The sequence below is a fragment of the Vombatus ursinus genome, unplaced genomic scaffold (assembly GCF_900497805.2).
Source record: "Vombatus ursinus unplaced genomic scaffold, bare-nosed wombat genome assembly UNPS02014778.1, whole genome shotgun sequence".
In the NCBI taxonomy this organism is placed as follows: Eukaryota; Metazoa; Chordata; class Mammalia; order Diprotodontia; family Vombatidae; genus Vombatus; species Vombatus ursinus.
In genome coordinates, this window is record NW_020954556.1 from 10,231,088 (window position 1) to 10,257,056 (window position 25,969).

Consider the following 25,969-nt stretch of genomic DNA (forward strand, 5'->3'; position numbering starts at 1 on the left):
CTCTTTCCTTCCCTCCCCTCCCTTCTCCCTAAAATGGTAAGCAGTTTTATATAGGTTATATACGCACAATTATATAAACATATTTCCATATTAGTCATGTTGTAAGAGAATAAACAGATCAAAAGGGAAAAAAACACACACAAAAGGTGAAATATAGTATGCTTCAATCTGCATTCAGACTCCATCAGTTTTTTCTTTTATGTGAACAGCATTTTTCATCATGAATCCTTTGGAATTATCTTGGATCACTGTTTTGCTTAGAGAAACCAAGTTATTCATGGCTGATCATCGTACAATGTTGCTGTTACTGTGTATGATGCTCTCCTGGTTGAGTAGGGGCTATTACTGTCTTCCTTTGTATTGCCTGTACTTAGCACAGTATGTATCACATAGTATGTACTTAATACATGCTTTTTGACTTGGTGTGATTTCACTTCTTTCTCCATAGACACAATGGCAAGTGAAACATGTCAGACTTGGTTGGAAGCTTGGTTACTTTAGTAAAACAAGAAGCTTTTTGTACATATTCTTCTACTTGAGCTGTTACTTTTCTCTGTTTCATTAATGTGTGCTCTGATCTCTGTTTCATTCAAGGTCTTATACAAGTTGTAAAGGTTCCCGTGACTTCTAACAGAGTTCTATGACTTGACACATTCCAGAGAAGAAGAAGAGCCTGGAAGATGCTATCAATGACACAGTTGCTATTGTTCCCAAGTCATCATTGCTACATTCTTTTGCTTAAGACCTTAGTCAACTCAATAGCACTTCCACAGAGACACATGCAACAAAGGAAACCCAACTAGCTGCACCTGGGAAAGCCACCTGGAAAGCCAGACATCTGCAGTTGTACAACTTTAACATGATGACCTATTTAACAAATGGCTCTTTGGATGAGGGAGAACTTCCAAAGACGACTTCTAAAATAACAATATAACAACAGGGTGGCCTTAAAACATCAGCAAAAAAATAAATCTTATTTCCCCCAGCTTTTGTTTGCCAGCTGTAGGAAGTCCTAGTGGGACAGTATATGATGACCTCCTCAATATCAACAGCAGCAACTCCCTTCTTGCTCTCACAGTTTATCTATCTTACCTTTCTTGTTGTGGTAATCGTAACCTGGAATAGGATTGCTCTACATCCTCATACAGATGGTTTGCTACTCTTGATTTTTGTTGTTGGTAGTGGTGGTGGGGGTGAATGGGTAAGGGAATTTAATTTTTTATTTCTGGGAGTCCGGCAATCTTTAACATCATCCATATTTCTCACTGGGTATTTCTGTCATTCTTCTGGAATGTTTAAGTTGCATTTGTTGACTACCATTGCCATGGTGCCTGACATCCAGGTATTATGTTACTCTGGTAACTGGCTTCTCGATGCCACCTTTGATACCACTGGAGAAGAAAGCAGGAACTAGGAAAAAGAAGGAAAGAAGTGGGTGTGGGAGGTGTCCAAAGAGAACACAGCAAGCAAAGTGGTTCTCTATACTGTTAGATTTTGTTCAGTTTTCATCTCAATTATGCCCACCCTTTCTGTATTCTTAGATGTGCCCCTTGCCCCGAAGACAAGGGGCAGATTGTTGGATGACTTCCAAAAAGATGAGAACCCCAACAAGGTGTACCTGGCTTATGAAGGTAGATGTTGCATGAGCTGAGGCTTAGGGACTCAGTGTTTAATATTGTTTTAATTGTTTCTGGCCAGGGCTGACTTATTCTTGGGAGGAAAAGGGGGAATGTGGGGGAAAAGGTGGTCCAAGTCTTTGTCTCAGTGATTTCTCTTCTTAGTAACAGGGCTGTCCTGTTGTGAGTGGAAAGAGATAGTGCCAAATTATCCAGGTCTTTCATCATTCCCTTCTATTCCTCCTCTGTCCTCCATAACATTTTTAGAAACATGATAAAAACTATGGCGTTTTTGCCCATCCTACCCCTTCCAGTCTACATGCTCATTCTAGCTGCCCTTTCCTGCATCTGCCCAGTTTCTAGGTCCTTTGAATCAAGAATGGTTCCAAATATGATATGCAACTGGATCTTGTCCTTGTGGTTAATGGTTTGAAAAAGGTGGAATCTGATACAGGCTACTCATAGTTTGCATGTATGTATGTCACCTCTCAGCTGTTAAATGGGTTCATCTGTGACCTTTGTAAAAAGAAATTATGTGCACTCATTAATAGCACATTATTATACCAAGAAAAAAAAGACAATGGTACTCAAGGTCCCCTGTCTCAGGTAACTCTCAAGGGAAGCCTTGGACAATGAGGCTCTAGGCAGACTATCTGCAAAGCCATGAAAACTGCTGGAAACCAGTGGCTTCCAGAATTCTCTTTCTGATGTCCTCCACAGTTTGCATGACAGGAAATGAAGTTCCTTGGCTTCCACCTGTGGTACCCAAGACCCTGATGAAACTTGCCCATGATCCTTCTCAGAGCTATGAATACCTGCCCGAGCACGGCTTGGAAGCATTCATTCATGTGGCCACAGAGCTACTTGTTGGCCGACATAGCCCAGCTATTGTGGAAAACAGGGTGAGAAGACTTCTTTCTCTCCTTCACTTTGCCCTACTACACTCAAACAAAGTAAGGGGCATCCCTGAAGGCTTTTGAGCTTCAGAGGGTTTTCCCATCTATCCTTTCATTGAGAGGAATTCTCAATTTCCTCATCTATAAAATGGGGTTGTACTAGGTGAACTCTGCTGTACTATGATTATTGGTCATCCCCAGTTCTTTACTGTTTGGTCATCTGGAAGGGTACCCAGTGAGCAATCCCTCTGTGTTGGGGAGGCTGTTAGATTTCTAGTGAGAGGGTAGCAGCAGAAAGTGAACTTGACTTTCTTACTACCTATGTCCCCAACCAAAGGAAAAAATTAAGCATAACAAACCACTTAAACCGTCTGTGGATACAGAACAATCCATTCCAGGCAAGTGTTACCACAGTAAGGAAGGAAAAGGAAACTGAATTTTAAGTAATTTGCCCGAGATTCTAGACCTAGTTAAGAGTGTGGTCCAGATTAGAATTTGGGTCTACTGGCTTCTAATCCAGGGTTCTTACAGTTTTAAACCACTGTCTCTCAATGAGGCAACAATAAAAAAGCACTTCAAACTTTTTGAAGTTACCCTGTTCAAAACCTTTCGGGGCTCCCTATTGATACAATACAAAGTCTTTAATTTGACATTCAAGGCCTTACATAATTTGGCTTGAATCTACTTTTCTAACCCTTATTTCACATTGCTCTTCTTTGTATACTCTACGTTCTAGCCAAATGTACAGGATATCTCCCATGCCTGAAATGAACTCCCCTTTCCTCTTCCCTCCACTTATTCTCCTACTGAAATCCTTCTTTTCCTTCAAGGCTCAGATTAGTTCAGGAGGTCATCCTCTTTTCCCAGAACTTTTCCTCTTCCTCTTTCTCCTTCTCTTCCTCTTCATTTTCTTCCTCTTCTTCCTTTTTTCTCCTCCAATTCTTTCTTCTTCTTTTCTTTCTCCTCTTCCTTCTAGACCTCCTTTTCACTTTCTTTCTCTTTCTCCTCATTCTTTTTCTCTTCCTTCTTTTTCTCCTTTTATTCTCCTCCTCTTTTTCCCCCTCTTCCTTTTTCTCCTTCTACTTCTCCATGAGACCTATTCTGACTCCTCAGTGAGGGGTGATCCCTCTAACCCTGAATCTCTCATCCTCCTTTCTCCAGTTTAAAATTCAGATTCAACACTTATTAAGCATCTACTCTGTGTAAAGCCTTCTGCTAGATATTAGGGATACAAAAAAGAAAAATAGCAAAGTGCTTGTCCTCTGTGTTCATACAGTCTAATGTTGATTGTTGTATGTGTTGGGGTCACAAATCAGTATAATAGAAGGAATACTGTGACTCAGGAAGAAGAACTAGAGGAAGAATATTATGTGAAGACATTTGAGGAGGGAGAAGCCACTTTCATCTGGGAGTAGAGATAGTGAGGTAGAGGTCACTGAAGAGTTCAATAAGCAGCTAGTATTTGAATTGGGCATCGAAGGAAGGTAAAGACTTCAACAGCTGGAACTAGGAAGGAATCTATTCCTGAGTAAAGGAATGGGGATGGGAGAGGGCAAGGTAAAAATGAAGGGCTATAGAATACTAGAGTACCGCTTGGTAGGAATGTAGAATGTGTAAAGGGGAATATTCTGAGATTAGAACTAGGAAGGTAGGTTGGAGCTACATTGTGAAGAGTCTTAAGTGTCAGAATCAGGAGTTTTGACCTTAGATAATTAATTAGCCAATTAAGATTTTTATATAAAGAAGTGATATTATAGTGGTATATTAGGAAAAGAGATGGACAGATGATGGGATGTACTGGAGACAGGATAGACTGGAAGCCAAAAGACTAGTTAGGAACATGTTATGATCGTCTAGGTCAGAAAAGAGAGGGGCTTGAACTAGGATGGTTAAAGTAGGGGGTGCCAAAGAGGGATTGGATTCAAAAGCTATTTCAAAAGTAAAAGAAAAAGGAATTGTCAAATTGCTGGATGTGTGAGGTGAGAAAGAAAGAAGAATCAAAGGGAACAGTCAGTGAGCCTGGGAAACTGGGAGAATGATGGAGCTATCAGCAGAGGTAGGAAAGTTAGCAGAAGGGGTAGAGGTTTTTTTGGGGGAGAGTGGGAGGTGAGCAGTACAGATAATGCTGACAATGCACTTATCACATTTTACTTTATATTATCATCCTTATTTGTGTGACTATAAGCTCACTGAGGACAGCCACAATTTGTTTTCTGTCTTTGTATCCCAGAATCAAGCACAGAGCCTTGCACATAGTAGTCATTTAGTAGAAGTTTTTGGAATATAAAGGTATTTGATACAGCTTAAAGGTATTATTGTTATTGTTTATTTTCTTTACTGGTAGGTAGGGGGTGTGCATACTATCGGTGGGAGTGGTGCCATTCGGCTTGCGGCAATGTTCCTCAAGGATTGGCATCGGGGTCCCAGAGTGGTGTATTTGCAGCCATCACAAAAGGGTAAGTGGTGCCAAAGGAGAAGAGGACTCTTTCCCATTCTCTGGTCCACACATTTATTCTCTTCTACTCATTTGTTCTGGAGACTTTAGTTTTCCCAATAGGATGACAGGTTGCCAGAGGGTCCCTTGTTACAGCTCCGTCTTTGGGACCAGATCCCACCTTTTTTCCTCCTTACTTTCCCCCAGTGATAATTGGGAATCAGCTAAGAGTTTCTTCCCCTCGTTCTGTTCCTTGACCATTCCAAGCTCCTACGTCATCTGCTTGGCAGTTCAGCCAATGAATGACCCACATTCCAAGCCTGAAAGCTTTCAGCCTTACTCTCCCACCCCATATCCCATATCTTGGTTGATGTGTGGGTTGGGATGAGGGTGTGTGTGTGTATGTGTGTTCCCACAGAGCAACATGGATTCATCTTCCAGGAAATGGGCTTTATTATTCGTGAGTACACCTTCTGGGATCCTTATCAGCTGGCTTCAGACACAGGCAAACTTTTTGATGTAGTGGAGGTAGGAAGCCCCACCCCCTTCCCTACTTCTCTTTTCTTCCTCAGATCCCTCTTCCTTCCTCCATTACCTCATCCCTCTCTCCCCTCTTAGCACCATACTTCCCTCCTAGCTGTGGAATTTCCCTCATCCTTGCTACCAACCTCTTGGGGGCGGGGTGAGAGGGCTGACACGATCTTTGCCTACAGCATGCCCCTGAAAGAAGCATTGTTGTGCTGTACAATCCTGGAAGCTTCATCCTGCCCCGAAAAAGATGGATAAAGTTGGCTAAAGTCATGAAGGTGAACCCTACCTGTCTGCTCTCCTCTCTGAACTGCCATCTCTTTCCTCCACACCCTCTCTCCCCAGCTGTCTCAGTTTTTTCCTCTCCCTCTACAGAGAAAGCAGATTTTCCTCTTTTTCGATGTGCCGGATCAGGGCTTTATCAGTGGTGACCCAGACCGGGACAACAAGATTTTACGCTATTTTGTGTCTCAAGGCTTTGAGTTCTTCTGCAGCCAGTGTTTTTCCAATTCTTTTGGACTCTATGGTATAATCTGGGCATGGGTCAGTGGGGAGAGGGAGGGCTTCGTGCTGACTTTGAAGCTGAACATATATAAGCAAGATACGTGCTGGCAGTCTACCATTCTCTTGGGAAAACCATGGGTTCCAGAAGATGGAGCAGCAGTAGGAGAGCCCCTGGATGCTTTAGGGAGCTCTGGCTTCCTTCATCAGCTGGGTTAGAGTCATAGGGATGGAACTCCCTTTGGGACTGGAGCACAGTGCTGGAGGTAGATGGATTTTCTCTCCCCAGGTTAGGGACCATGGGCCTAAAGAGAGCTGAGGATTTTGGGGCCAGTGACACTCTGGCTTGACTGCTCTGTTGGACTACATGGCTGTGTTTGTGATTGATGCAGATGAGCGTATAGGCTGTCTGATCGCTGTGGCACTGAGTAACGAGGCCTTACTGCATATTCGCTCCCAGCTAGACAGCTATGCCCGGTATATGTGGTGCAGCCCTCCTGCCTTGGGGTCAAGAGTGATCACCACCATTCTCAGTAACCCCGCCCTAAGAGTAGAGTGGTAAGAAGCAGAGGGGAGAAATAGAAAGGGAGCAGAGTAGCCAGAAATGTAGAGCTTAGGAGAGTCCCACTCCCAGACTGAATACACTTCATTTCAAGTCACTTTAGTTCAGCTCAGGTAGCATTTATCACCCATCATCTCATCTTTTCTCACAACCACCCTGTGAGGTAGGTGGGTAGTATAATACAATTATCCCCACTTTGCAAACAAGGAAACCAAAGTTCAGAGAACTGAGTCCAGCTAACATGTATTGGGTCAAGGGACTTGAATGGGACTCAAAGGACATAAGAAGAATATAGCATTTATTATGTTGAATTTGTTGACAAGTTCAGGATTTTTAAGTAGGATTTGGGTTTAAATACTCTTCTGATTCCTTAATGGCCCTTGATGAAGCCAGAAGGCCTTATAACCATTAAGGTGAGAACAGAATATCAACATAAGCATAACCTACATTCAATTAAATTCATTACACATTAATCAAACACATGGCTCTGGGGATGCTGGGATACAGAGATTCAAAGGTAATAGTCCTTGCCCTCCAGAAACTTCCATTCTCCTGGACTGATTGGTTGAATGATATATTCTGCATTCCTTCAGCAAACATTTATTAAGCATCTGCTGTATGCAGGACAATGTATATATTCAAAGGCATTCCCAACATAGAACTTTTTTCTCCATAGGGTACCTTGGGAAGTTTATTTGGGCAGGGTTGTAAAGAATAGAATTGAGATAGGATTGCCTGGAAGTAGGAAGGCTGGTTATTCCTTCTAGCAAGTTCTCAGATATCCCTAACCTTGGGTGAGGTGGAAATGGAATGTGCAGGTGAGTATTCTTACATATCTCTTTCTTGTTCCTTGGGTTCTACAGGAAGAAAAGTCTGAGAGGGGTGGTAGAGAACATCATGTTAACTAGAGAGAAAGTGAAGGAGAAGCTTCGACTCCTAGGCACGCCAGGGTCCTGGGAACATATCACAGAACAAGATGGGATGCACAGCTTCCTTGGCATCAGTGGTAAATAGGACAAGGGATCTCTTTTCCCCTCGCCTACCCCTCTCCCCATGTCCAGCTCCAGTGATGGCCCCTCTTCTTTAGTCCTTGTTTGCCTTGAACAGAAAAGCCAGTTTGGGGGATCCCCAGTGGATTTTATATATTATATATTGCGGATTTTAGAAATGCATAGAACCTGAGTTGGGTAAGCTAATAATATCCTTGGGGAGCACACCCACTGGTCTTTGGTAAAGTACTTTATTGATCTTTTACTAAATTTTTTTTGGAGGCAATGGTTCTTCAAGGCAAGGACCAATGGGAATCACATCCTTCCCATGCTCCAAGTAGGCCTATGTTCTAGATGAGTTGCATCACACTCCAACAGGAGCCACCAAACCTCTATAAAGATCCCTGCAACTCACATGTTGACTTAGAAAATTATATATTAACGTTGTCTATGTTCTATTGTATTTTTATTTATTTTGCTAAATATTCCCCAATTACATTTTAATCCAGTTCCAACTACTCTGGGGAGGCTTCGGGTCCTTGGAGTGTTACAGGCCTCTTTCTAGATCTGTATTCATACCTGAGAAAAGTGATACTGACTTAAAAACTTCCTAGAACCCTAGGAACAAGTAGGTTTTCTCTTCCTTACCCCACCCTGCCCCAGGGATGTACCCCAAGGTGGGGTAGGATATAACAGGTCCAGGCACTAGGGCTCTATGTTTATTCATTAGTTGATCAGGTGGACTACCTGGTCACAAAGAAGCATATCTACATCCCCAAGACTGGACAATTCAACCTCACCTGCATCAACAATCAGAACATCGACTACATTGCCCAGAGCATCAACGAGGCCATCCTTGCAATAGGTCCGGGCCCACAGCCCAGGGAGCCACCTACCAAGGAGTCAGTGGTACCTGAGGATTCAGAGCTCCAGGTTCCAGGGTTGAAGCGTGAAGGGACCAAGTTTTCAGGATTGGCTGCTCTCTTACGGAGTAAAAAGTAGTATTCAAAGACCCTGTGCCTGCTTCTCCTTTCTGCAATACTTCCTTTTTGCAAAGCATTTCCTGCTCATCGCAACCATTGCCCAGGTGCCATATCATAAGTGCCAGAGTCCCAGAAATAGACTGTAGCACCATTAAGGGTGATGGCTTTTGCCTTAGAAGTAGCATAAAAGATATCCTGAAAGGGCAGTATAGTGGGAAAAGAAGGTGGGCTGGTTAGGTGGCAATGAATTAATTAGTGAGAAGGCATCAAGTGCTCATTATGTGCAAAGTCCTCAGGCTACAACTAGAAAAACAAGATAATCACCAAGACAACACACATAGGAGGTTTCTGTTGTAAGGCAGATGGAAAGGTCTCATGGTTCTAAGGCAAAACAAATGGTAATACCTCTTCATGAATGTCATTTCTACCGATAAGACCATATCTGTTTCTTAGGCCGAACAATTTGGCAGTGCCAAGGACTTTGGTGGAAAGAACTTTGCACTGAGGAGGCAGGGGCAGCAGCCTGGGCAAAAGCAGTTGCCAAGTGTCCCATCCGCAAGAGTTGCTTGCCTGGATGATAGCGGTTGAAGCTGGACTAGAAGCAGAGCTGGGGGTCTGCAGGGCTGGGCGCAGAGGAGGCATTACTATTACCCTAGTGTTCTAGGTGTACCTGCCTATAGGTGGCAGTGGGTTACCTATTTGTGTTGCTGGTGGTGAGGATGGCAAAGTCCTCCTCCAGAAGTGTTGCTCCACTCATTGATGGCTGTGGGAACCAGGTTGGAAGCAGGGTTGTTGATCTGTAGGGAAGAAATGCTATTCCCAGGGCTTCTGGGCCTTCATGGTCCTAGACTGTTATTAGGGTCTGGGGAAAATGGTGGTTGAGGTGGTTTGATTCACTTAGCCCATGTGACCCCCTGTCTCTCCCTCTGGGTGCCTCACTGTTTTAGTAAGGCTGGCTTGCCTGCCCACGAGCATTAGTGTTTTTATGTCTTGGTTTATTTACTCTTATTTAGATTTCTGAAATTGAAAATATTGAGTGGAAAAAAATGAGTGGACTGTCTTTTGAATTCCTAATGCATTTATTACAGACCTCTAAAAATACATGTGTATATGTGTATATGTACATATGCATGTGTTGGGCTTACAATATAACAAGGATATTGGTGATATGGTGCCAGAAAGCTCCTAGTAGGACAAAGACTGACTATGGTAAGACAAGTATACAGGGGTATTGAAAGGATTCTGCTCCTGTAATGAGATAAGGTGTCCAGGCTGACAGCAGCTCTTGCTTTGACAGTCCTTAACTGAGAATTCCTGCTCAGTCAGCCCAGGCTTCAGTTTTCCTGTCTGCAAAGATGCTGTCACTTTGGAACAGTTGGGCTTTAAGACCAGGTATTGCACAGACCAGTAGATATAGAAATGTTCCTACCAAGCCACTATGGAAGTGAGTTTTATGGTTTTCCTGGAGGTTATGGCAACACCCAAGTGGTGCTTTCAAAGATTATACTTTACTTATTGGTTGGCACCAATGGTTGTAGAATATTCTTATTAGGGTCATAGTTAGTTGGTCAGTTAGTAGATCAAGCTTCCAGGTGATAGGCTCTGGCCAATCAGGAGAATGCAGGGCAAATGTTTGAATGGAATTGCCCCGCTGGCTAAATTGAAAAATTGAATGTTATAAGTAAAACAACAGCAAAATGTATATAATAAATATAACCCAAGCTCTGGACTCACATGGCTTGGTTCCAATTGTGGGTGTGCTCCAAAAGATCCTTATCTCTTTGGCTGATATATCCTTGACCAGAGTTTACTCTCAGAAATCTCAGAATATAGTTCATGTCTAGGTTTCCGCTGATGTGGCTAAATGGGGTCCCCAATTCCCATACAAACTCTCAAAATAACAAATGCAGGTGCCAGGTAAAAAGACAACTTTATTTCTGCTCCCCAGAAAATGAAATGTGGAAAATTATTTGGACTTACAGAAGCCCCCAAAATGTAGAAAATGCAGAAAACACATAAAATACTGATAATAACTCATGTTTATGGTTTTAATCAACAAAACTTCTTCCTATCTGGTGTGTCTCGCTTTTCCATAGAATCTTACACATTCCCCCATTTTAGTGCCACCCTACAGCTTCAGAAGGGAAACATATTTTGGTGTTAATAGATAACACTCTGACATTCTGATGAGTCTCTTTTACACCCCAAAGAGACCCTCCAATTCTTGGACTCCCTGAAAGGGAAGCACACGTTGGGGATATTAGATAAGAAACCCACATCTCACTGGACATGTACTATCTGAGTACCTCACAGTAATCACAGACAGCAAAGTCCAAGTATTGATTTTTTTTTCTGCCTTGAATTGATAATCTATGAAATTATGAAATGGGGGTAGGCATGCCTGGTTCTTTGGATACTCGTTGGGAAAGACCACGAATGGCAGTGAGAAATGAGGCAGCCATTACACTTCAATAATCACAAAAAGTGTGAGGACAAACAGCACAGAAAGTATAAAGACAAATGAAGAAATGTGAGGAGGGATGCCGAGGCAGACAGTGTGGGGACAGAGGACAGGGTCAGGGAGAGGCAGAGAGTATCACACACATAACTATGGATTAGCATTGGGAGCACTTAGCAGCAAGGATTCTTAGGAGATGAAAGAGTGCTGGGGAGAGGGGAGGAGGAAGAGGAGGAGGAGGAGGAGTAGTTTGAGGTTTTATTTTTATAGGGTTTTTTTAGGGGGGGAAAGGAACAGACCAGCTCCTACATGTGCCACCTTGGGGTTAGGTCATTAACACATCCGAATCATCTCAAAGTTATCAACTCCTTTTTGATATTCTGTTGGTCTGGAATTATGGAGGTCTGGAATTTGTCTGGAATCTACATACCATAGGACCAGAACTCTGACAAAAGCGCCTAGATGGCTTTTGCTGATTCAGCACATATTACCAGACTGTGCATTTCGGTTGCTATATGATACGATTTATAAATTATGCTCCTTTTATCTTTGGGATGGTTTGCATATGACTTCTGGGCTCCTCTTTTGCAGTCTTATTTCCTGCTATTGCCCCTTTATGCTGGCTACTTATAAACATACCACTCTGACTAGAAGTGAAGTGGTATTGGTCAGGGGTACCAGCACAGGATACAACTTAACCAAACTCCCCCACATTGTGGTTGCAGCTCCTTGCTACTCATTCTGGGCTATCACCAGTCATCTTGACCTTTGTCTTGCCACTGGACTCTGATGATTGAGGAAGAAAGACAGAGTGAGACTGATGACTTTGCACAGCTTTGCCTCACTCAAATCCAATTCTCATGCAAGCCAAGACATCACACTCATGATGCCATTGATTCTCTTCTAGAATGAAGGACAAACAACCTTCATCAGAGAAGGTGCTGTGCTCTATGAGCGAAGCAGGATTACTGTAGTTTAAAAGAAATGGAAGATGTGTAGATTTAGAGCATGCACCCCCAAATGTTCCCATGGACTATTTATGACTGACCTGTGGTAGAGCATCCCGAGTTCATATTGGTCTGGTCAGCTACAGTTGGACACACTGTAACTTGACTAACATAGTGACATCATTTTGGTCCTCTTCCAGAATGAAGGACAACAACTGAATATGCATTTTTAGCATAAATATACGCCCTCCTCACACATAGGGCATCCAGAAAGTTTACTTTAGGTTCAAGATATTCTGTGTGTCTCTATCCACTCAAAACCATAGCTCAGGAGTCTCCTACTGATGTGTTCACTTTTACTAGTAATGGAAGGGACATAATTTCCTGTCTGGCTCATTCAATGTATCAGGTAACTTTGGATCCCATTCGAAAAAGCTTTCAAGTTACTGAGACAACATCACTTTATGTATCACCCTTTAAGGATTCTATCTTTGGAACTCAATGGTTAAATAATAAGAGCTAGGCTCTTTAAAGTCTGCAAAGTGCTTTATTATATATGTTATCTCATTTGATCCTTGCAAAAATCATGGAGGGATGGGGGAGGTGCTGTTATTATTCCTTTTTAAAATTGAGGCCTGAGGCTGAAAGAGGTCACTTACTAGTGACTGAGGACAATTTATGCCAAGGTCTTTCTGGCTCCAAGTCCAATTCCCTATATACTGCCCCATTTAGTTGCCTAAAAGGCTTTAATTAACTATGTGTGTTTCCCCAGAAGAAACAATTTGATCAATCAATCAACATTTATTAAGTGCTTATTATGTGCCAGGCACTGAGGATACAAAAAGAGGCAAAAGACAGACCCTGATCTTGAGGAGCTTCCAACATAACAGGGAGAGAGTATGCAAATACATATATGCAAAGAAAGCTATATACAGGATAAATAGAAAATAATTAACAGAAGGAAAGCACTAGAATTAAGAGGAGTTAGGAAAGTCTTGTAAAAGAAGGGATTTTAGTTGGGACTTAAAGGAAACCAGAGTGGTTAGTAGTCAGAGCAGAGGAGGAAGAATATTCCAGGCATGGGGGACATCCAGTGAAAATGCCTGGAGATAAGAGATGGAATGTCTTGTTTGTGGAACAGCCAGGAGGCCAATGGCACCAGATTGAAGAGTATGCAGTGGGGAATAAGGAGTCAGAAGACTGGAAAGGTAGGAGGGGGCTAGGTTAAGAAGGGCTTTGAACACCAAATAAAGCATTTAATGAAATAGCATAAAACAAAAGCATCAATGGCACATTCCCTCCATAAACTCGGGGCAAACTCTTCTACAGATAGATATCCATGCTATCACCTGCAGAGTAGACATATGCAGGGATCAAGCATAGGGGCACATACACTGGGGACGTGAGTATCGAGGGAAGATATTTGGAGAGACAACTCGTGCACTTTATGCTGCAGAGCATCTGATATTTTCTGGTGATATTTTAAAAACACTTTTTCTGAACCTGCTTCCTGCTCTATGTTCCACTGTACTAGACTTCTACCTGCCCACATTACCTCAAGCCTGAACTATTGCAATAGCCTGCTGGTTGGTCTTCCTGCCTCAAGTCTCTGCTGATTCCAATCCATCCTCCACTCAGCTGCCACATTTATCTTTTTAAAGTTCAGTTCTGACCATGTCACCCTGCAACTCCACTCGATAAACTCCAATGGCTCCCTATTACTTCCAGGATGAAATCTAAAAGTTCTTTGTTTGGCATTCCAAGTCCTCTATAACCTGCCTCCCATACTCTTCCAGTCTTCTTACCTTTTCTCCCCACTGGCCCCCTACACACTCTTCGATCCAGTGACTCTGATCTCCTTGCCCTATTTTGCTCAAGGTTCTCCATCTCCTGATTCAGGGCATTTTCTCTGGCTATACCCCATGCCTGGGATGTCCTCCCTCCTCCACTCTGACTACTGATCTCTCTGGTTTCTTTTAAGTCCCTCCTAAAATCCCCACCTTCTACAGGAAGCCTTTTCCAATCCGCTTTAATTCTAATGCCTTCTCTCTAATGATTATCTCCAGCTAAGGAGCTTAGCCTTGTTTGCTGTTGTCTCCTCCATTAGCATGTGAGCTCCTTGAGTGCAGGGATTGTCTTTTGCCTTTTTTTTTATTACCAGTGCTTACTTAGCACAGTGTCTGCAAAATTTTTAAATGAGTAAATAAAATATTTTCAATATTATTTCATTATTAAAAATTATATAACATACACAAAATAGAAAATTTTAAAATGAGTAAATAAAATATTTTCAGAGTGTCTGGCATATAGTAGATGCTTAATAAATGTTTATTATTGACTGACTGATTTTCCTAAAATGTAGGTTGGATCCTGTTGCCTCTCTAATCAATAAACACCAGTGGTTTCCTATTGCCTGAACAAATACAAAAAGCTCTATTTGGCCCTTCTTAACCTTTCCAGTCTTCTTACACCTTACTCTCCAACATGTATTCTTTGACCCAGTGACACTGGCTTCCTGGCTGTTCCAAGAATAAGACGATCTTTCTCTGTGTTCTAGGCATTTTCTTTGACCATTCCCTATGCTAGGGCTGCAAGCTGTCTTTGAACATCAAGAAGGCGTTCACTTGTGCAGAAATTCATAAACCTGAAGGGGGCAGTGGAGTTAACATGGTTGATGGTATTTGGGTGAGGATCAAAGGAGGGAGGAAGAAGAATAATATAGTGGTAGGATTATATTACAAATCTCTAGGCTCACTAGAAGCATTGGATAATATGTTCCTAACACAAACTCCAAAGCTGACACAGAACCATAGCTGTGAGTGACTTCAACTAAGCGGTTGTCTTTCTGTCCGATAAATTATTGATTTGTTCTGGTAATAATTTTATCTTTCAGAAGGTGAAAGAAACCAGATGTGTAACTTGTCAGGCATCCTTGTTGGATAAAAATTCAGTTCCATTGCACAAACATTTATTAAGCCTGTAACACATGCAAGGAAATTTGTCAGACTCTGAAGATAGAAAATGGAATAAGATGAAGCCCCTGGCTCCACATTTGAAGAGGTGACTAAGATGTATACAAAAATGAATATAATATACAAAAGAGAGTTCTAAAATACTATGAGAATTTTGAGAAGGAAGCAGTCAATTGGTCAGTTTGAGAAGGAAGAGGTCATCTGAGAAGATTTTATGAAGCAGGTAGAACCAGAATTAGGCCTTGAAGAAAGAGAGGAGTTCCAATAGGCAGAGACAGGGAAGAACCCATTCCAGGCATGGATAAAAGCATGATTAATGGCACAGAGAAGGGGGAGATCTGGGTGAGAACAAGGTGCGACAAATTGTTTAGTTTGGCTGGAATGCAGACTAAAAGAAGTATGAGTTGAGACAAATAAGCCAGGGAAGATTACACCAGCAGGTGTGTGGATGATTAGAGAGGAGAGAGCCCTAGAGGTAGAAAAGGCAGCAAAGAGGCTATTACTGCTGTCTTCACGAGAGGTGATGAAGACTTGAACTAAGGTTGTGCAATAGAAGTGGAGAGTAGGGGATGGGTATATGAGACATTGTAGAGATAAAAGAAATAGAACCTGACAAATGATTGGATATGAGATCTGATGGAGAAAGATGGGTCAAGGATGATCCCAAGGTTATGAACCTGAATGACTAGAAGGATGGTGATACTTTCAACAGAAACAAGGAAATTAGAGATGTAGTGTTTGGATTTTTTGTTTGTTTGTTTGAGGGGGGTGAGGGTGTCATAGAATCATAACTTCATCCATTTAGAGCTTGAAGAAAACTTCCATTTAGTTCACCACCCTTGTTTGATAACTGAGGAAACTGAGGCCAAGAGAGATGATTTACTGGAGCTACCCTCCCAACGCTCACTTGGGACTAGCAACTCCAGTCTCCAGGGCCCAGCTCCATCTCCTCTCAGGGATCTAGGGAAGGAGATTAAGATGTCTTTTCTCTAGTACTGTGACGCTCAAGCCTCCAATTCCTTATGCTCACCTTTATATCATGTCACAAATACCATCTCCCAAATATCATCTAACAAGTAACTAGTGCTACAATATGATTTTGACCATTTTATTTTGATCAGTATAAATAGCATTGATAATCAATTAATATCAATTAGGTTTTACAAAGGGATATTTACTGATGATGAATAGCTAGTTGGCTTAGTGGATAGAGCACTGGGCCTGGAATCAGGAAGACTCATCTTCCTGAGTTCAAATCTGGTCTCATTCACTTACTAGTTGTGTTACCCTGGGCAAGTCACTTAACCCTGTTTGCCTCAGTTTCCTCATATATAGAATGCACTGGATTAAGAAATGGCAAACTACTCCAGTATCTTTGCCAAGAAAACTTCAATTAGGTTCACAAAGAATCAGACATGACTGAAAAATGACTGGACAATTTTATTGGTGATATATCTGAGAGTCAAAGGACAAAACAAAAACCTCCCAAACCAGATCATACTTTAATCTCTATACCTTGGTCACTGTGGGAAGTGAACTCCAACTTAAAATGGTCATTAGAGGACCCAAAGTTCTTGGTAGCAAGGTCAATTCACTTCAGGGCAATGTCAAGCAGGTCATTTTTTAAGATTAGCCTCTCACTGGACTCAGATGTCAGCAAATTCTATTATGGATTCTTTTTGCTGAACTTTTAGTGGCTCTTCCAACCTTTTGAAGTTTACCAGGGTTATAGCTGTGTCTTTTCTGCCTCTGAAACTCATCTAACATATTTGTTTTGTTTTCTCATTGTGTGTGTGAGGTTAAGGGTAGGAGAGAGAGAAAGTGAATCTTTGGGAAAAGAAAAGAAAATTTAATTAAAAAAAGAAAGAAACTCATTCACATACAATTAGTAAAGAATAAATATAAAACGGACTGAAGAGATATAGGCACCATGTGTTTTGGGCCACCTGACAAATAAGGGAGAGGACTTCCTACCCAGAGGTTTAAAGCATTTCAGCCTCCTCACTGGAGAGTCACCAGTGGGGGGTGGGGAGGAGAGAAGAGACAGAGACAGAGAGAAAGAGAAAGAGAGAGATGTCATGTTATTCCCTTGGAACCTTTTGTAGGTAGACTCAGTTCCTTCTTAGCAGTCAATTTCTTTTTTCACTATATGGTAAGTGGATAAGAAACATGTTCTGAGGACTGGGCCCCCATTGGCCAGTCCCCTCATCATATTAACAAAAACAAAAGCAAACACTAAACAAAATTCCCATCCCTTTAGATTATTAATTCTATACATAGCTGTCGATTACAATACTTGACAGTCCAAGGATATTCCAGATGGTCTTAATTTTATTCTCTTCAGCCTTTAAATCTTTCAAAGATCTTGCATACTGCTGTTATTTTTCCATGTCAAAAGTTGCTCTGAGCACTGGATCTTTTTTCATGAATTGCTCAAAGTTATCTTGATTTTTAAGTGTTTCTTTTTTTGTTTTAGAAAAGAATTATTACCTTCGCTAGGAAAGCTGAATTTGAGATTAAGTTATATTTCCCTTAACTTTCTAAATCATAATATTTAGAATTATGAAACACTTAGAATGTGATTTCCAGCTTTTTCTGTTTCTCATTTTTGTAGAAAAATCTTATAAATCTGAATTGGTGTTTTTGATGTGTGATGTCTTTCATCCACCTGCATGTTGCCAATATTTTTGTTATTGTAGTCTTGAAGTTTCACAATCATGTGACAGGTTTTATTGAATTTCAGATTTTTCTTTATTCACTAATCTAACATTCAGTCAGAAGACATTTATCAAGTACAGACATATCTCATTTATTGAACTTTGCTTTATCATGCTTCATAGATACTGCTTTTTTTTTTTTTAACAAATTGAAAGTTTGTGGCAACCCTGCATCAAGTAAATTGATTGGTGAAATTTTTCCAACAGCGTGTGCTCACATCGTGTCTCTGTCACATTTTGGTAGTTCTTACAATATTTCAAACTTTTTCATTATTATACGTTATGGTGATCTTTGATGTTACTATAGTAATTGTTTTGGGGAGCCATGAACCGTGTCAATATAAGCCAGCAGACTTAGTTGATAAATATGTGTTCTGACTGTTCCAATGAACAGCCATTCCTCCATCTCTCTCCCTACTCCTTTGGCCTTCCTATTCCCTGAAACACAATAATATTAAAGAATATTATATAAACTTAGCCGATAAAGCAGCTGTAGGGTTTGAGAGGATTATCTCCAATTTTGAGAGAAGTTCTACATGGGTAAAATGCTATCAAAAAGCATCACATGCTATAGAGAAATCTTTCATGAAAGGAAGAATCGATTGACAAACTTCATTGTTATCTTATTTTAAGAAAACTGTCATAACTACCCAAACCTTCAGCAACCACCACCCTGATATATCAACAGCCGTCAAGACTGAGGCAAGATCCTCCATCAGCAAAAAGATTACAACAGGCATACTTTGGATATATTGCAAATTCAGTTCCAGATCACGACAATAAAGCAAATATTGGAATAAATCAAGTCACATGAGTTTTGTTTTGTTTTTTTGTTTCCCAGTGCCTATAAAAGTTATGTTTGCACTATACTGTAGTCTATTAAATGTGCAATAGTATTATATCTGAAAAACTGTACATAGCTTAATTTAACAATACTTTATTGCTAAAAATATAGCATTACCTCATAGGAAAATTATATATTACACTACCTTTCCAGCTAATTAATAAAGTGATACCCTGTCTTTTTTGCAATACTTCAGCTGTCACATTGTGACTTTGAAAAGTTTGAGAGACAAAGTTTCTGGGTAATTAATAATGCTAGCCTATTACCAATAAAATGGGTCAGTGACACTCTGGAATGCCAAAGACAAATCATGGTGGGTGGGCTCACAGTTTATATGCCTTTGGAAGAGTAGGTGTTCCTGAGGGTGGCAATTAACTTTGATTGGTTAACCATTAATGAGAAGAATGAATATTATAGTGAGAGGTGGACCTATTATAATGCAGGGCTGGAGGAATGTGACTGTGATTATGTCATTGACTTCTAATTGCCCAGTCTTGGTCAATCTAATCAAAGAATTTATCCCCACCCAAACCTGTGCAGAACACAATGGGCCTCCCTAACTGGGTGGGGTCTGAACAAGGTGAGCAGAAAGTTAATTCAATCTCATTATCAGCATTGTCCTTCAGAGACTGAACAACCTACAGGCTTCTGAAAAAATCCTGGTCCTAATTCAATAATTGATTATTAATGAGAGAGAAATAATAACTTCTCTCAACATACAATACCTATTAAGTCCACACACAACCTATACCAGTGTCCCAAAAATACTCTTTGGAAAAGTTTTCTTATCTGATTTCTTGATTTTTTTCTTCCTCATAGGTTTTGGGAAGCCCCATAATTTTTAGCTTTCCTCTCTTAATGTCTTGCAGACCAGTCACTTCTATCTACATTGCTTCTAAACTTTTTGTTTTTTTGCAGCTGGATTATTTTTCTGAGTTTATACTTCGATTTCCATATTAATTTCCCCTACCATTCATTCCTCTAGTAAAATAATTCTACAATTCCATTGATATATTTTTCTGTGCATATTTCTGAACCATTGAGTTTTAGCATTATCTTACCTTGAAATTCCTTAGCTGTACCTATTTCTTTCTTTATTGCTTATTGTCATTTTTAATTAATTGTTTTTCTTCCTTTATTCCTTCAGTGTATTATCCATTTCATTATTTCTAGAAAAAATTTGAACTTTATTACTTATGCCATCATTGATGCCATTACATTATTATTATATTAACATACACTTATATATATTATACAATAATTATAGTGTAACATTATATAAATTTGTTATATATTAATAAAATATTAATACTACAATAATATTATTTGCTTCTGATGTATATGCATACATATGTATGCATGTTTATATGTAGATATGCACATATATACACACATTTTCTTTATGTTGGATTGCTTCCATTTGCTTATTCTTTTTTATGATTTAAAATTTTTCTTTTAGTGATTTTTGATAGTTTTGCTACTTTGGGGTGTTTCTATTGTTGCTTTTAAGGGAGATATTAAAGAACAAGGTTCTTTTCACTCCACCAACTTCCCAGAAGTCTCTTTTGGAAGAGATATCTAGCAGACAGTTGGAAATGAAGGACTGAAGGTCTTGGGAGAGGTCAGGTCTAGAGATATAAATTTGGGAATCATTAGAATAAGGGTGATAATTGAACAAGATTAATAAGATAATTGAATAAGATGAATAAGATTACTAAGGAGAGAGAAGAGGGCCCAGGACATGGCTCTGTGAAGCAAGAACATTTAGAGATGTTGTTGTTCGTCCTTTGTTTTCCGAAGAGGACCAATGACATCACAGGGGATGTCTTGACTTGCACATGAATTGGATTTATTCCATGAGGGGGACAAGGAGTAGTAATGGCATGAGAGACAGAAATAGAACCATGACTCTAAAACATCTTAGAAAACAAGGTCAATAGAGATTCATGGAGGAGGTAGTTGCCAATGTAAAATGCTTTTGAGAGATTAAGGAAGATGAACGTGGAAAAAAAGTCTATAGGACTTGCAATCATTGATTTAGAGTCAAAGGGGGCCTCAGAGGCAATCTATTCCAATCTCCTTTTTTACAAGTGAGGAAACTGAGGCCCAGGGAAGTTAAGTGGCTTTCTTACGGTCACTCAGGTAGTGAACCCAGGGCCATCTTCTGCTGAGTTGGAGTGCTGGAACCCTTACTGTCATTGTTGATCTGGCTGCAATACCCAACTTGAACTCCTGGACTCCTAATTCCTGAAACTCATACTCGGGCCAGATCAGAGACTCTGCTCTCTACAATTAGAATAGTAAAGAATGAAAAAAAAAAAAAATAATAATAATAATAATAATAAAGTGAGGGGGCAGTTAGGCAGTAGATAAAGCACTGGCCCTGGAGTCAGGAGGACCTGAGTTCAAATCCGGCTCAGACACGTGATACTCACTAGCTGTGTGACCCTGGGCAAGTCACTTAACCCTGATTGCCTTGCCAAAAAAATAATAATAATAATAATAGAATAATAAAGAATGAATTAAAAGACCAAAGATACAAGCTCCTTTCTCACAGGTCACATTGCCTAGGGATAAGGGGGAGGAGGACCTAAAGTTTTTTTCCCTTACCAAATGATGTCACTAACTCCCTTAGATTTGAATGTCACAAAAGCTCTGTCCTGTCCTGTGACAGACTATTTTAAAGACAAGGAAAGTTCCATTAATGTGGCCAATTGAAAAAGGTTGCTTCCTAGCACATGGTAAACTGCACCAAAATGCCTCTAGTCTCCCAGAAGCAGCTCTCTAGTATCTTCCATTTGGACCATGACATCTTAACCAACTAATGGTGTCTACACATGTGCCAGACCCCTCATTAGGCCTATAAGAATTAGAACCATTCTGAAAAGACAAACTGGTCAAAGGATTTGAATATAGCATTCTTAAAAAAAAAAAAAAGCACAAACCATCATTAACCACCTAAAAAAGTGCTTAAAATCACTAATAATCAGAGAAAAGCAAATTAAAATAATGTTGAAGCATCACTGCATGTCTATCAAATTGGCAAAGATGGTAAAAGTTGGAAAAATTGAATGTTGGCAGAGATATGGGAAAACAGGAGTGAGAATTCACTACTAATGGAGCTGACAATTAATTGGTTCAATCATTTTGGGAAACAAAGTAGATTATATTTGGATTGCACAAATTTATCACCTCTAAATAACTAGACTAAAATTGTTATTTAATTTTTAATATATTGGCTAAAGCCAACTAGAAGGCTGAGACCCCAGGGCTGGCAATCTATACCATTCCCTGGTATTTATTTAGTCATCGAAGTTTGTTTGGGTTCAGTAGCCAAATAGGGGAAGTGGGCTCCTTAATGTCACATTTTTTGTTTCATGACCCCCCACCCTCACCTCCAACCCTTGTCTTGAGGAAAGTTGCTAAATACAGAGTTGTGAATTAGTCTAGGGAATACTCTGTAAGACTATACTTTGCAGAAAAAGTGCCATCCTGGGTTGGTGGAAGAAATGCCCTTACCTGGGATTTCACTATACTAGTGAAATCACAGGTCTAGTTCCTATTCCCTAACCTAATGATAGAAACAGTAATGGGCTCAGAAATCTAAGGAGTTTCCTCAGAGAGGAGGGAGAAGTTAAGAAAAAAAAGTACTAAATGTACAGACATGAATCAGGTATAGGATGAGTGATTCGTTTCTACTCAAAGAGAGCAATGCTAAGCAAAAGAAAATCATAACTCATTGCATAATGATTAGAATAGAATTCAGCAATTTAGTTTATAGCTGCAGATACAATTAGCTGATACAGCTAAGCGTTATCTATAACTTTTGCCAAGCTGCTAATTAGGCACTTCATGTTTCACCTCTGCACTGGTACTGCCTTATCAGACAGCTAATCTTGATCTTCTCTGATGGTGTAGAGAGTTATGAGAAGTAACACTGCCACTGCCTTGCTGATGGGAGATGCTGCTGCTACTGTGTCCAAAGATAGCCAAGCCTTTTAGGTTCTCACAAGGCCCTAAACCAGAAAAAAAAAAAAAGACAGTAAAAGAAGGTTGTCCCTTTCTAGGCACTGGCCTTATGCTGGGGCACTCCCTCTTCACCCTTCCCAATCCTCCTGACAGATCAGGTTCTTTCTCATACTTGGAAACCACAAGGAAGAGAGTAGCCAAAAGGTTGTTACTATCTTTAGTATATCCCCAGCAGCCAATCAGGCCACTCACCTCAAAGATGAGTCATTCTTGGCCAAAAACTGAGCCTTCCCCCACCAGAAAAAAAAATTACCCTTGAGATCCTCCAGATTGGTGACTACAGGTGGTCTGGAGAAGTAACAGGAAAGGGCATTCACTAAAAATGTTTGTTTTCTTGGCATTTATGTTGGGTCCTATATGCATTTAAACCTACATGTATTGGTTATATGCAGATTACATACATTACATACAGATTAGTGTTAGTATTTCCCAAAAGGTTACCCAAAGTCCTCATGCCCATTTGCCCATGCCTTAGATTTTCTTGATGATCTGTAGGTGAATTTTTATTGCAAATAAGCATTTAAAATAAGATGTGCTATGCTTGTCTCTCCTCTTCTCTTCCACTCCACGTCTTCCCTCTTTTCTTATACCTTCAGTACCCCTGCTGCTTATCTATACCCAATCCCTTTTAGCCATCTCTTCTCTGGCCTCAGCATCATCATAAAAGTAAGGAGTTTCCTCCTGGTTTTTTTTCTTACTTTTCTTTGCACTTTACACCAAGGAGGAAGAAGTGTGGGGTAGACAGCAGGTGGTGCTGTTTAGCAATTAGGAGTCAGCTGGAGATAGGAGAAAACTCCATAACTAGAAATGGATTGTAGTTTGAGCAATTCAGCATGGCCACCATCAGAACTCTTTCTTCAGACTCAGGGGAAGGTGTGGGAGAGATTGAAATCTTTTTTTTTTTTCCCTGCTTGGCCTCTTTTAAGGTTCCCTGGCTGGCCTGTAGAGATATGACAAGCCTGCAATGTGCCTATGCCGGCATCCAAAACATCTATTGAATGCAGTTTTGGCACAGCCCATGGGTGGTGACTGCATTGGGTCAATTCTGGCTTGCCTGGGAGTGACAGAGAGCCGTTCACACCTGCCTTCTACCATGGGGGTCATATTTACTATGCATTCCATTCCATTAGCTCTGTGTTCCGCCTCCAACATTGTTAGGGTTCTAGGGCAAGACCCCGTGAAAGGAGATATGATAGTAACATAGAATTACAGATCTGGAGTTGGAAGGGCCCTCACAAGCAATTTAGTACAACTCCTTTCTTTTGCAGATGAGGATACTAAGGGTCAGAGAGAGGAAGTTACCTGCTCAAAGTCACTCAGGTCATTCAGAGGTAGAATTTGAACTGAGATCCTCTGACTTCCTAGAGCCAACATTCCTTCCATGGTACTCTATGTACAGAGACAGTGTGCTCAATCAATCAATCAATCAACATTTATTAAGCATCTACTAAGTGTCAGGCACTGTGCTAAGGGCTGGGGATACAAAGTGAGGCAAAAGGCAATCCCTGCCTAATGGGAGACACAACTTGCAAACAAATATATACAGGATAAATAGGAAATGATTTGAAAGGGAAGGCACTAGAAATAAGAGGGCTTAGGAAAGGCTTAGGAAAGGTGAGGTTTTAGTTGGGACTTAAAGTGAGTCTGGGAGGTTAGCAGTCAGAAAGAGCACTAGCTTTATACTGAGAGGCCCTGGGTTTGAGCCCCAGTTCTCTTTTCACTCCCTGTGTTCTGCCACTTTCTAGTTATGTGACCATGCCATAGTCCTTCAGTTTTCTGAACCTCAGTTTCTTAATTTGTAAAATGAAAAATGGGTTGGATTAGATGATCTCTAAGGTAGCTAGCTGCCAGCTTTAAAATCTGCCATAAGCCTTATAATCCTCTGCCCTTAGCTGAGCCTTTCAGAGCAGGTTATTTTCCTAATTACGACCTTATAGAGTATTTAGAAATCTGGCAAGGCAGTTAGTTTTTCAGTAATTAAATGTTTGATAGTTCCTTTTGCTATTTTTACCTGCTTGTATTTCTATATATATTTTTATTATTTTATCTAATTCTATAAAATAATCCATTGGCATTTTGATTGGTATTGAATTTAGTCTATAAATTACCTTAGAAAGGTTTTAAATTGTTGATATCTTGGTTTGACTTATCCTGGGGCAAAGGATTTACTCCCAGTTGTTTACATTTCTGTGAAAAGTTTTTTTTTTAAAAATTGCCCTTACATTCTTGTGTGAGTTTTGGTTTGTTTAACACCCAAATCCTGCCTCAGTCAATAACTACCTCTTTGGGCCTTGATTTCCTCCGCTGTAAAATTAAAGTAGGTTCTAGCTCTAAATCTATGGTCCTAATCTTGCGTGTTAAAAAAAAAAAAAAGGACAGATCCCTATCATCTGCACAGAAAAGGTCAAACTCTCTAGCCAAACATTCGAGGCCGTCCAAAATCTGGTGTCACCCACCTCTTTTGTGATTTGCTAGTTTTTTTTTCAAATTTAACTTTATTAGAAATTTAGCATTAAACATCAATACAAACAACTTTGCTTGCTTAGTAACTATTTATGTGCAATGAATGAAGTATCATAATTCTTTTTCAGTTGCTTTTTTCTAAGTCTCCGACAGTATTGCTTGTTTAGTGATTTATGTTCACTTTTCCACAGAGAATCATCCTGTGAACTCTATTCTTGTGGTTCTGGTTTTTTTTTTTCTTTATGGTATCTCATGTAAAATTCTTTCCCAAATTTTCTCAAAATTACTTCTCTAAATTTCTCCATAATATTCCAATAAGTTAATGTACCATAAGTTCTTTAAGTATTTCTCTTTTGTTGGATTTTTAGATTGCTCCCATTTTTTTCAATTCCTTATAATGCTGCTATGAAAATATTTGAACAAAAGTGTTTTGTTTTTTTTTTTTTGTTATTGCCTTTAAAAATACTGTGAGGTTATATTTCCAACAATGGAAATATTGGTCAAAGGGTATGACTATTTTTGTAACATGTTATGTGTACTGCCACTATATGCAATAGAAAATTCTACTAGTTTGTAATTCTACCAGTAATGAATAAGTGTACTTGTTTCTCATAACCCCTCTAGCATTGGATTTTCTTGCTTTTGTTTTTTTTTTCTACTATGATAGATACCTCAACATTGCTTTAATTTGCAACTCTGACTATGAACAAGGTTGGACATTTTTTCCAAGTGATTATTAGCAAATTATCTTTACTCTTTTGAAAATGACTCTGTTTATTTCCTCTGACCATTTATTCATTATTGATGGGGAGTGACTACTTTTGTGACTTTTGAAATTTTCCTATTTTCTTGTTCAATGTACTGTGTGTTGTAGCCCAGCAGTCCACAAACTTTTACATCTCGGGGCTCCTTTACACTCTTAAAAATTATGGAAGACTTCTGTTTATGCGGGTTATAGCTAGTGCTACTTACTGTGTTAGAAATTAAAACATTTTAATATTATCATGAAAATAATTTTGAAAAGATCCCA

At 40.0% G+C, this 25,969-nt stretch overlaps 1 protein-coding gene across 1 annotated transcript; it reads left to right on the forward strand.

Moving 5' to 3' along the window:
• The first annotated feature begins 1,516 nt into the window (after positions 1-1,516).
• On the forward strand, positions 1,517-8,528 carry GOT1L1 (glutamic-oxaloacetic transaminase 1 like 1). Its single transcript, XM_027864982.1, has 9 exons — positions 1,517-1,631; positions 2,337-2,518; positions 4,857-4,968; positions 5,365-5,474; positions 5,660-5,752; positions 5,850-6,000; positions 6,368-6,533; positions 7,401-7,543; positions 8,257-8,528. The coding sequence occupies exons 1-9, from the start codon at positions 1,517-1,519 to the stop codon at positions 8,526-8,528; spliced, it is 1,344 nt and encodes a 447-aa protein (XP_027720783.1).
• Positions 8,529-25,969: the final 17,441 nt, after the last annotated feature.

Excerpts from the sequence above, each read along its gene's own strand:
- GOT1L1 (XM_027864982.1), top strand. The coding sequence starts at position 1,517 with ATGCCCACCCTTTCTGTATTCTTAGATGTGCCCCTTGCCCCGAAGACA. Across the intron at positions 1,632-2,336 it reads GGTGTACCTGGCTTATGAAG|TTTGCATGACAGGAAATGAA; the intron begins GTAGATGTTGCA and ends TGTCCTCCACAG. Across the intron at positions 2,519-4,856 it reads CAGCTATTGTGGAAAACAGG|GTAGGGGGTGTGCATACTAT; the intron begins GTGAGAAGACTT and ends CTTTACTGGTAG.